The sequence below is a fragment of the Bos taurus genome, chromosome 23 (genome assembly GCF_002263795.3).
Source record: "Bos taurus isolate L1 Dominette 01449 registration number 42190680 breed Hereford chromosome 23, ARS-UCD2.0, whole genome shotgun sequence".
Taxonomy (NCBI): Eukaryota; Metazoa; Chordata; class Mammalia; order Artiodactyla; family Bovidae; genus Bos; species Bos taurus.
Genome location: NC_037350.1, coordinates 12703929 through 12716356, shown reverse-complemented (window position 1 = coordinate 12716356; position 12428 = coordinate 12703929). Strand labels below are relative to the sequence as shown.

The window sequence follows — 12428 nt, the reverse complement described above, 5'->3', positions numbered from 1 at the left end:
TAAGTCACGTCTGATTCTGTGTGACTCCATGGACTGCAGCACACCATTCAGTATAATACAGCTTTTTTGAAGATATTCTTTATTATAATGATAAAGTTTCTAATTCTAGTATCCTGCGAGTTTTGTCATAGTTTTATCATAGAAAAATGATCCTTCTACCATAGAAGAATGTTAAAATTTTGTCAAATGTACTTTCTGCATCTATTTAGATGACACATAAATTGCTTGGTTTTTTGTATATCAATATGGTGAATTACACTGACTGGTTTTTAAACGTTAATCCAATCTTCCACCCCTAGAATAAATGCCCAGCATCTACACTGTCAAATGTACTTTCATTAACATTGTTTCTAATAATCACTTCTTCTTTTAACATCTTTAGGGTCTGTAGTAATGTTTCCTCTCTCAACCTGGCTCATGGTAATCTACTTCTTCTCTTTTTTCCCCCTAATATCTCTGGTAAGAAATTGACCAATTTTACCGCTCTTTCCAAAGAACCATCTTTGGATTGGCTCTAAATTGTAAGAGAATTAACATCTAGGTTTAAGGATTTATTTCATAATTAGCTTCTTTTAGGGAGCGGTAAGCTGGGCCCTGACACATATGGTGGGTTAGGGAGCCGAGGCATGGGATTTTGCCAAGTCTACTACACATAAGTAGGGTCCCTATCTGCTTGCTTCATTCTCTGATTATTCTGATGTTTCCAACAAAGAAGTTCTAAGACTGCATTACCACACTTTGCATCATGAAGAATCTGTGTTCTCTATACTTCTACCCTTCCTCTTCAAGCAATAGAAAAAGAGGTACTGCTAACTTATTTATGGTAGACTTCACTTAGATAACTGGGAAAGGGGAAGTCAAGAGCCTCTATAACCATTCCCAGCTCATATGCAAAATCCTAGTCTTGTTTCCATAGATGCAATTTAAAAATAGTATTAGCAATTATGTTACTCACAATTGGTTTAATATTTCCCATAGAAGATTTTATGGAGTTTATCTCTATTCCATTAAAAAAAAAATGTTTTGTTTTTTTTTTCAGACGTAAGTCACTGTGCTTACCATAATCAGTAACATAGAACTCATACATGGTTTGAGTCAAGCCTTTAGGTATTTCTGGTAAATCTAACTTGCTTTCATGACTTCTCATAAAAGCTTCAAGCTTGTCTCTGCTTTCCAGTTCCAGAAGGGCTCCTAAACTCCACATTAGAGCAAACACAAATAATTTATGAAGATGTTCGACACACGAAATGCCACCTTCTTCTTTGGAGGGGATTAAACCTTCCAGAAGATTGAGAGACTGAAAATATTTAAAATACAATAAAAGTAAGTGTTATATTTAGATTTTAAAATAAACATTTAAATATAATAATAACTTTAAAAGAAGGAGAGAACGGGAGAAGAAAACAAATCCATATATCCCCAGTTATGGCTTGATCAGTGTCCTACAGCCAGTGGCATTTAGAAGAAAAGTCATTCTGCTTTAGGCAGACTACATGCTGCTGCTGCTGCTGCTGCTAAGTCGCTTCAGTCGTGTCCGACTCTGTGCGACCCCATAGACGGCAGGCCACCAGGCTCCCCCGTCCCTGGGATTCTCCAGGCAAGAACACTGCAGTGGGTTGCCATTTCCTTCTCCAATGCATGAAAGTGAAAAGTGAAAGTGAAGTCACTCAGTCGTGTCCGACTCTTAGCATGACTGCACAGAAAAGACACCAAACTGGGAATGCGGAGGTGTGGTTTCTTCCCCCAACTCATGCCCCTAACATCTCTGAGTCTCAGTTTCCTCATCTGAGCAGCAAAAAGCCTAGACTAGATGCTTCCTTAGGTAGTTTCTGGTTCTAAAGTTTGGTTATTCCAAATTTTATAGATCAAAGATTTTATTTATTTTTAACATGTTGCAAGGCTCAGCACACTGTGGCCCCAGGGGCCAGCCACTTGCTTAGCAAATGAAGTGTTTCTGAAACACAGTTAGTCTCGTCCATTGCGTCTGGCTGTTTCTATATTGCAACAGTAGAGCTGAGGGGTTGGGATGGAAAATTGTGCAAAGCCTAGAACATTGACTATTTGCCCCTTCAAGAAAAAGTGTGTCAACTCCCACATGGCATCAAAAAAAAAAAAAAAAAGAAAAAAAGTATCTACAGTAAGACATCCTTTGTCTTTCAAAATAAAATCATTTCAATGATTTGTGAGCTTCATGAATTATTTCTAAGCCACCCAGCCTCCCTGACTGACGTCCTTCACACTGACAGAGAATCAGAGCTCTAGAATGGATAATGAGAGATCACATATGGACTAGAATCAGGAGAGCCTTTGAAAAATCTAAGGAATAGGGTAGGGAAGGAGATGGGAGGGAGGTTCAGGATGGAGGGGACACATGTATACCTATGGCCAATTCATATTGCTGTATGACAAAAACCATCATCAAATTGCAAAGTAATTATCCTCCAATTAAACAAATACATCTTTAAAAAAATATATAAAAGAAACAGAAAAAAAAGAAAGAGAAAGAAATTCACGATTTGTTCTGTTTCTTCCAAAGACTTAAAAGGAAAACTGAGTAGAGGGGGAAAATATAAGGTTACAAACTACTTGGAGAGCTGCTTCAAGGTTTTCCCTATCTAATACATACACTAAATTTGCAAAGCCAAGACTTCCACCCAAATTTTCCTGCTTGCCACCAGCTCCTTGTTGTGCTTTCTGTAGAACTACCAGCTCTATTTATCTTGTCTGCTCTCATTTTTGGACACTCTTTCTGGGAAGGTTAGACTGAGCTTGAATGGTGGGAAAGATAGTTCATTCCGCTTCCCCTGACAATACCGCCCTGGGAGGTGAAACTCATGAAGACATGGCAGTAAGTGAATCAATAAGATCTTTAATAGGAATCCAAATTCTCAGACGCTTCACTGCCACATCACAGAAAGATTTTGATGTATTCTGTGAACCTTCCATTTCAGATACCTCTAGACTGCAACTGAGTGTGTGGGGGGGAGGTGGGGGGAATTTCAAATCTTAAGCAATGAGTGTACAAAAAACATATCTTACTTGCACAATATAGTTGCACTCTAAGAGCTGCATTTTCGGATTGAGGTTCAGTTTCATAAATGTATATGCATCCTCAAATATTTTATCATACAGAGTTAGGAATACATTATTTTCCTGAGTAGTACGCTTCTTCAACCATGCCTACAGCAAAGAAACAGAATCTCTGTTTATAAGAGAGCAAGACATGGAGAAAGCGAGACATGGAAAGATACTAAATGCGCTTCTGTAGGTCTCCAGTCCCCACCTGCAGGATTGGTCTCCAGCTGAGGGCAGAGCTGCTGATGTACACCATGCCCATCCTAGAAACCGTGGCTGGAGAGGCGTTCTCGATATTGTGGACTTCAAACAAAAGCTTGCAGCTTGGGGCCATGGGGATGCGATCTCCGTTGGCCAGTGTGAGGGTTTTATTGTCATCCAACACGGAATTTAAGTTCTCAATCCAAATGGCATCCACAGGGCCATCTAAAACGAGGAAAATGTTTTCACCTGCCAAAAATAAGAACAGAAAATCACTTTTCACCTGTGGATGATCAAAAAAGAAAATTAAAATACTGAGTTGCGGATAAACTGGCAGGAAAAAAGAATGATCAGCAGAAAAGAATTTGCGTGTACCTTTTTTAGCTTTTAATGTTTTTCTCCACAGAGTAGAAAAAATCCCGTCTGTCCAGTCATTGGTCGCTGTGTCCAGTCGGCCAAACATCTGAGGAGCCGTAATAGCTTTGGGATTCATTCTCATTTCCCTGTGAGGCCTTCCACACTCTGTCAGTGCCTTCATCAGGATTGTTATGACCATTGTCTTCCCAGACCCGCTGGGCCCAAGAGTCATCAAACCATGACGGACCAGAGACGTCTCATACAACTACACAATGAGATGATCAATCAAAAAATATAACTTAGGAGTCTCCTGCACACGTTCATAGAAGTCATGTGAAGAAATTTTAAAAGCTTTAAACAGGATCTTAAAAGCTTTAGATAGTAACTGGTTCAGTACTTAAAAATGGAATATGACCCCTCCAAAACTGTTTGTTTCATGGAAGGTGAGTAGCAAACTTTTAAAACGTTAAAAGTGAGAAAGTGATGACAATGTGGGACTTTAATTACATTTTGGAAGTAATCAATTCAGGATCTAGTTTTTGCGTCTCAAACTACTTGATATGACAAACTCCTTGTCATTTCAGTTTGCTGATAACATAGAAGTGGTTTTTCCACAAACAGGCTTTCTCTGTATCACGTGTGGTGATACCGCCCCCTAGTGGTGGAAAGCAGCGATACACAGCATCTCTGCCAAGACCCAAGTTAAACATCAGCCTTCTGGTTCTCCAGAGGCACAGCTGGACGTTGAGTTTCCTGTACAAGCGAGTGATCATCAGGGAAACTTGTAATGGAGTAAGGGAAGGACAGGAACGGGGACAGGTCAAGCGTGGTGTGACTGAAGACAAAAATCCTGTAGAGGGGAGACTTAAGGCTGGCCCTCGGGGCACCTTTATACCTGTTTCAACTGGAAGCAGGAGAACTTGACTTTTTGACTGCATCACCCATAAGTCTTTATCGAGTGTTCTGTTGGTTTGTTTTTTTTTTTAATTATTTATTTGGCTGTGCCAGCTCTTAGTTGCAGCATGCAGGATCAAGTTCCCTAACCAGGGATCAAACCCAGGCCCCCTGCATTGGGAATGCATAGTATTAACCACTAGACCACCAGGGAATTCCCCACATCAACCATATGTCCTTAACTAAGGAAGGGTTGTTTGGGGGTAGGGGAGAAAAAACTCCCATGCGCTGTCTGCACTTTGCACCTTCCAGAAAAAGTGGCACTGACCCTCCTGCAGAGAGTGGTGTGTTTGGGATTGGAATCACAGTTCTAGAAGTCAGGGAAGGAGTGCAAGGTTGAGGTAAGAGAGATTCAAGGAGACATACAAAGAACATGGACAGTGTCTGTTACAAAGTCCTCTCTACAGTTTTCTTAATGAAAACAAAAAGTCAAAGGTCTCATAGCTGATCAGAGTAAAATTTGAGTTACTTTCCTAAGTTTTAGATAGAAATGTATTAGCTCTGTAATCCATAGTTTAAAAGCAACAGAGGTACTGGCCATATTATATTCAACAGTAATGTGTTTGACATTAAGTAACAACACAATATTCTAGTCCCCCACCAACTGAGAGAACTAAGATTTCAGTGCTCAGTATACTGTGTGCATTGTTGTTCAGTGGCTAAGTCATGTCCGACTCTGCGCCCTCATGAACTGCAACACACCAGGCTTCTCTGTCTTTCACTATCTCCCTGAGTTTGCTCAAACTCATGTCCATTGAGTCAGTGATGCCATCCAACCATCTCATCCTCTCTCACCCCCTTCTCCTCTTGCTCTCCATCTTTCTCAGCATCAGGGGCTTTTAAAATGAGTCAGCTCTTGCATCAGGTGGCCAAAGTATTGGAGCTTCACCATCAGTCCTTTCAATGAATACTCAGGGTTGATTTCCTTTAGGATTGACTGGTTTGATCTCCTTGCTATCCAAGAGACTCTCAAGAGCCTTCTCTAGTACCATAGTTCAAAAGCATAAATTCTTCAGTGCTCAGTCTTCTTTATGGTCCAGTTCTCACATCCTTTATGACTACTGGCAAAACCATAGCTTTGACTATACAGACCTTTTTCAGCAAAGTGATGTCTCTGCTTTTTAATATGCTGTCTAGGTTTGTCATTGCTTTTCTTCCAAGGAACAAGCATCTTTTACTTTCATGGCTGCAAGTCACTGTCCACAGTGATTTTGGAGCCCAAGAAAATAAAATCTGTCACTGTTTCCACTTTCCCCCCATCTATTTGCCATGAAGTGATGGGACCGGATGTGATGATCTTAGTTTTCTGAATGTTGGGTTTTAAGCCAGCTTTTTTACTCTCCACTTGCACCCTCATTAAGAAGGTCTTTAATTCCTCTTCACTTTCTACCATTAGACATATGTCATCTGCATATCTGAGGTTATTGATATTTCTCCTGGAAATCTTGATTCCATCTTGTGCTTTATCCAGCCTGGCATTTTTCATGATGTACTCTGCATAGAAGTTAAGTAAGCAGGGTGACAATATATAGCCTTGATGTACTCCTTTCCCAATTTTGAACCAGGCCATTGTTCCATATCTGATTCTAACTCTTGCTTCTTGTCTTGCATGCAGGTTTTTCGGGAGGAAGATAAGGTGGTCTGGTATTCCCATCTCTTTAAGAATTTTCCACAGTTTGTTGTGATTCATACAGTCAAAAGTGCTAGCATGGTCAATGAAGCAGAAGTAGATTTTTTTTTTTTTAATTCCCTTGCTTTTCTATCATATAGTGGATGTTGGCAACTTGACCTCTGGTTCCTCTACCTTTTCTAAATCCAGCTTGTACATCTGAAGTTCTCAATTCACCTGTATGCACATCACATGTAAAGTGAGGTTTTCCCAGAATTTTTTTTAAATGGAATGATTTCCATTACATAGATGATGAAAAATACGTTGATTTCTCCCAATATATTTTCTTTCTAAGATTTGAATCTGTCTCATACACTTGCACTGGTTAAAAGAATAAGTTAAGAATCATTACTTTTCAAATGCAGTTTTGACACTTTCCACAATTTCAATGCCTTCATTTTCCAAGGCACTGGAAAATACTCTCAATGTGTCAAGCTCATAGGGATTTAATTCAGCAACTCTGCAACAGTTTCAGGGATCTGCTTGATAAAATCACTGATAGGTTGTCACAAGGATAAAATGTAATTGACAGAAACACACCAAGAGACACGGGCAAAGGATTTAGTTTAGGTGTGAACACGCCCACATACGAAGCAGAAGCAGGGTAGCAGCCCCAGATTCCTTGGGCTCCATGCCCCATGAAGGCCCCCAGCTATGGCATTCCATTTCCCTGTGGGTTTTTTTTTTTTTTTTTGGTCATGCTGCATGGCTCGTGAGATTCCAGTTCCCCAACCAAGAATGGAACCCAAGGCCCCTGCAGTGGAAACACAGAGTCCCAACTACGGGACCACCAGGGAAGTCCCTCCCTGCATTTTCATAATCTACTATCTCCTACCAGCTATTCTCAAGATTCTGGTTACCACTTAACGTCATGGGGTGTAAGTAACTTCAGTAAGTGCTTGGTTAGTGTGAAGCAGGGTAAAACCACACTAAAGTCCTTAGGACTAACATCCCCAGCTGAGGACTCTTCTTGTAATGATGTGCTTTATTTAGTCTCAACCTTAACATCAAGCAAGACTAATATCACAAGTTCTTCTCTCCAAATGACAACCTCTAACAACACTCATTGAGCATCATACTGATAATAGATGAAAAATATTTTACCTGCACGAGTTTGAGATTCCAGGGTGGATGGTTAATCAAACCTTCCAGCTGAACCTGGTTGGTGACTGCAGCTTGCAGTTCCACGTAACTATTACTATCTAGTTGTAATCCTGGAAACAGGTCATTGATTAAGCTGAGGAACAGGGGTTCATCTTCATCAATCTAAGGTGGCAAAGAATAAATTTACTCATTTAGGTCAAAAATGAAGCTCATAGCACTTATTTCATGCCCAAATAATCATATTATTCTCCTGGCCACACCTGTATGCTCTAGCACTTTCTCCCAAACACCACCCCTGAGTCCACATTACCTACAGCATTGCACCTAAATTTCCCTGGCATTTACATTAAAAAGAATGAAATAATGCCATTTTCAGCAACATGGATGGACCCAGAGATTGTTGTACTGAGTGAAGTAAGTCAGACATAAAGGGGAAACATCTCTCTTATATGCGGAATCTAAAAGGAAATGATAGGAATGAACTTACAAAACAGAAAGAGACTCACAGACTTAGAGAATGAACTGGACGGTTGCCAGGGTGGGCGGAGGAGAGGATGGGGGGAAGGGATACTTAGAGTCTGGGATGGACACGTAGACATTACTAAAATGGATAGCTAAAATGGATAAAAAGATCTGCTTTATAGCACGGGGAACTCTATTCAATAATACGTGGCAGCCTGGACGGGAGGGAAGTTTGGTGGAAACTGGATTTATATTCGGAGAAGGCAATGGCACCCCACTCCAGTACTTTTGCCTGGAAAATCCCATGGATGGAGGAGCCTGGTAGGCTGTAGTCCATGGGGTCGCTAGAGTCGGACACGACTGAGCGACTTCACTTTCACTTTTCACTTTCATGCATTGGAGAAGGAAATGGCAACCCACTCCAGTGTTCTTGCCTGGAGAATCCCAGGGACAGGGAAGCCTGGTGGGCTGCTGTCTATGGGTCACAGAGAGTCGGACACGACTGATGCGACTTAGTAGTAGTAGTAGGATTTATATACATGTATGACTGAGTCCCTTTGCTGTTCACCTGAAACTGTCACAACATTGTTAATTGGCCATACCCCAAGACAAAATGTTTAAAAAACACTCTGTCGGCATTTAATGTCTTCTCCAATCTACTGCTCCAGGGTTTGATCTCATTACTTTATCATACGACAGGTATATGCATTAACCTTAAAAACGTGTAAGTAATAGCTCCAATCCCAAGAGAACAGAGTATTAACATTCTACTTTAATTAGGAAAATATCTGTAGTTTAACATCAGAAAGTCTTGTGGATTTTGCTTTCAGTTTCTCAACTGACTATGATGGTGGGTGAGTCCTACAAACGTGGCTCCCTCATAAGGAGATCCACGCCCCCCAGGGTGGCTGTGAGACTCAAACAAGACAGTACCCGTGAAAAGATTCTGTAATAAAGTGAAGTATGCAGATGTTAGTTGTTAGTTTTGTAACTAGAATGTGAGCTCCTAAGGTCCACTCCTTCCTCAACCGTGTACTGCCAGGACACGGACACGTAGCACCAAGAAGCCCCTGAATAAAAGCCACATGAAGCTGCCCATCAGCTAGTTCACGACAACATGGCTGTACCCGTGAAAAGTGTGCAAGCAGTGAAATAATTATTGTAATCTCCACAGCAAACCGGAGAAGGCGATGGCGCCCCACTCCAGTACTCTTGCCTGGAAAATCCCATGGACAGAGGAGCCTGGTGGGCTGCAGTCCATGGGGTCGTGAAGAGTCAGACATGACTGAGTGACTTCACTTTCACTTTTCACTTCCATGCATTGAAGGCAATGACAACCCACTCCAGTACTCTGAAGTGACTTAGCAGCAGCAGCCACCATTTAACGCACATTTAGAAAATAGAAATGGTGTTGATGTTTTGGCAGAGACATAGTTAAAGCTAGTCACATACAGACAAAGCAAAAAGCTCTGGTGGTTCCCTATGAATCCAGATTTTCATGTTTAGAATCTGTGTTACATTATGAGTAATGGACTGACATTTGGGGGCTGGAGCCCACTGATGGAGCCTATTTTATGGCATTTGCAAGGATGCATTTCTGGCCCCTGTGGTTCATATAAAGCCATGGATTTTTTTTCTTGGGGGCAGGAGGAGGGTGCCTTCTTCCAGAAGCCCAGTCAGTGGTAACTTCACATACATAACCCAACACACACTCATGTTAACAGCTCTGTATGAGCCCACCCCCACTTGTCAGCTAGGTCAAAATCTTGAAAGAGAAATTAACCCAGAAAATAAAGATACCAATTTAGAAAGGTTCATATCTCTCAGTCCTCTCATGACCGTGCTTAATTCACTATCTTCTGGTCTGGCTCTTTTTTGAGATCCGAGTGTCCTCAATACAGATAGAATATTTCTCAACCCAAAGTCATAATGAACCTAGGATGAGAAAAGAAATAAAAAGGATCATCCAGTTGAAAAATTCTAAGTGTAGACTCACTGTGCACATACAGTACTTATATACTATAGTTTTGGAGTGGCTGAGTGGCAGAGTTCTGTTAGCTCACTTCTCCTGCCTTTCTTTTGACTGAAAAAGATGACTTCACTGGAAACATCAAGCTGGGTGACAGTGCTCACACATGATTTTCTGAGAAAAATACACTCTGATAGTCTGAAGGGCAACCATTTAAAATGCATGACCAACTGGTTACATACTATGTGATTCACCTTATGTAACATGCTTGAAATAATACAATTACAGAGACGTAAAAAGATTAGGCCTATGAGGGGCCATAGAGTTTGGGAAAGAGGTAAGTATGGCTATAAAGGGTAGCGGGAGGGTACTTGGTGGGGATAAACAATTCTGTTTTCTATGACATAATTGGATAGAACTACACACACTCAGACGGTAAAAGCGTCTGTCTGCAATGCAGGAGACCCAGGTTCGATTCCTGGGTTGGGAAGATCCCCTGGAGAAGGAAATGGCAGCCCACTCCAGTATTCTTGTCTGGAAAATTCCATGGACGGCAGAGCCTGGTAGGCTACTGTCCATGGGGTCGCAAAGAGTTGGACACAACTGAGCAACTTCACTTCATTTCACTTCACACACATACACACACACACACGAGTGCGTGTGAAGTCTTAGGAATCTCTGTTTATTGTCCATTGTCAATCTTCTGGTTTGGTTATTGTACTACAATTATGTCAACAGGATGACGAGTACACAGGACATCTCATACATGTCTTTGCAACTTCCTGGGAATCTATAATTATTTCAACTTAGGGAAGTTTTTAAAATACATAATCAAAAGTTCAAGTTAATTATAAACATATCTTAGGAAAGAGTCAAGGAATTTTTTTAACTCCCTAATTAGTACTTATCAAAATTGCAAGTTAAAAGACAAGTTCTATAGTGAGGGGGAAAATAGATGTACAAAGTTACCTGCTTAGTAAGTTGCTCTTCACAGAGTTTGTAAAGTACATAAAACTTTTGAGCCAAGATAACGTTTTCAAGAAAACCACAGCTTGCAAGTTTAACTCGCATAATGATCTGCAAATTAACAGTGAGACTTTTCAGTTTTAGTGAAGAACAGGTAAACAACATAAATCGTATTATGGTTTTAAATCCTGATGCATACCTGTCTATCAGGAACCATCATAGCAACAGTTCTGAACTGAATTTTCAAGTTCTCAGGTAGTTCCTGGCGCCCAGCATACCCAGGGTTCTAAAAGTTAAAATTATTTAATTTTTAATTGTTGACATAATTTTCACTTCTTGAATACAAATTATCAATACATTTCAAATCCCTAATTCAGATTCTAAGAAGGTATTGAAAAACATTCGATTCATAAAATATCCCTCTTTTCACAAAAATATGTATTGGACCATCCATATTTATTAATGTCACATTACTTTCTCTCACACATTTCCATTTTCATTATACTAATAAAGTAACACACATGTGCATATGTACACATGTACACACACATACACCACTTTATGTAGCAAAAAAATAAGCCTCTGTGTATCTATTTGTTAAAGAAAATGAAATAAAACTGAATAAATACTGGGATAATTATGATCTAAAATGTGTTACTTAAAGAAAAAGAAAATTTAGGATTTCATACTAATCAATTTACTGAGGCAATTTTTATTTCCTCTCTTCAATTGTTCTTTTTTTTGCCAGAAAATATTTTTATCTTGCCTTACCTTTTGAAGGACATTTGCATGGAGTATATACTATAGTTGCTAGGTTTGTCTTTTTTATTAATGTTTCCTATTTGCTTTGTGTGTGTGTGTGCTTTGTTTTTGAATTGGAAGATAACTGCTTTACAATATTGTGTTGGTTTCTGCTGATCAACAACACAAATTATTCTTTACAGTCAGAATTAGAGAGTTCTGTGGCTGACAAATAGCCATAAATAGCTGACAAATAGTTTCTTTTTACTATTTAAAAAAACACACACAGTGATGAAGGGAAACAAAGACAGGAATGATGAGAAAAACATTAAAAAGGACAAAAGTAGAGGTGAGAAGGAAGCTAATAAGTAGCAAAAGACTGAGGATAGACCACACCCAAAAATCCCAAGCGATAAGGTGAGGGTGTTCGAAGACAAGTAAGGCAAAGAGGAAAGTGCATGAGGAAACCTTCAGTCCCTGAGCATTTACTGGGCATGGTCAATAGACCAGATAACTTTCCAGGTGCTGGGGACGCAAAGATGGCTGGCTGCCTTTCAATACTCCTATTTTTCATTCTTAGTCACATAACTTCAGCTGCAAGCTGGGTGCATCACCACCCAGATTTAAAACTACATTTCCCAGCCTGCCCTGCAGCTGGTGAGATTAAATTCTACCCTGTGAGTCACAAAGGGACACAGTGTATGAAAGGGACAGTGTATGAAATACATTTGATGTCTGACTGAAGGGAGTTGATTCAGTCAATTGGCTGCAACAGAGCTGCTTCTGTAGCACCTTGGGCTATAAGGTGACCTTGAAAATGGAAACCATGATGGTGTAGAAACCTCAAAGAATCTTAAAAGAATACATACTTAAGTTACTATTCTTCATATCTCAGGTATTCACAGCCTAATGCAATATCTAATTGATATT

General features: G+C 40.1%; 1 protein-coding gene across 1 annotated transcript in view; it reads right to left on the bottom strand.

Annotated features, from left to right (window-relative positions):
* Window positions 1-12428, bottom strand: part of DNAH8 (dynein axonemal heavy chain 8) — a 328304-nt gene that overhangs the window by 172517 nt on the left and 143359 nt on the right. The window contains exons 45-52 of the mRNA XM_024983878.2: window positions 10957-11043; window positions 10761-10868; window positions 9623-9757; window positions 7361-7522; window positions 3652-3898; window positions 3284-3525; window positions 3040-3180; window positions 1060-1297 (exon numbers count right to left, since the gene is read on the bottom strand). Of these exons, the coding sequence (XP_024839646.1) occupies window positions 1060-1297; window positions 3040-3180; window positions 3284-3525; window positions 3652-3898; window positions 7361-7522; window positions 9623-9757; window positions 10761-10868; window positions 10957-11043 (1360 nt within the window). The remainder of the gene's footprint in view (window positions 1-1059; window positions 1298-3039; window positions 3181-3283; window positions 3526-3651; window positions 3899-7360; window positions 7523-9622; window positions 9758-10760; window positions 10869-10956; window positions 11044-12428) is intronic.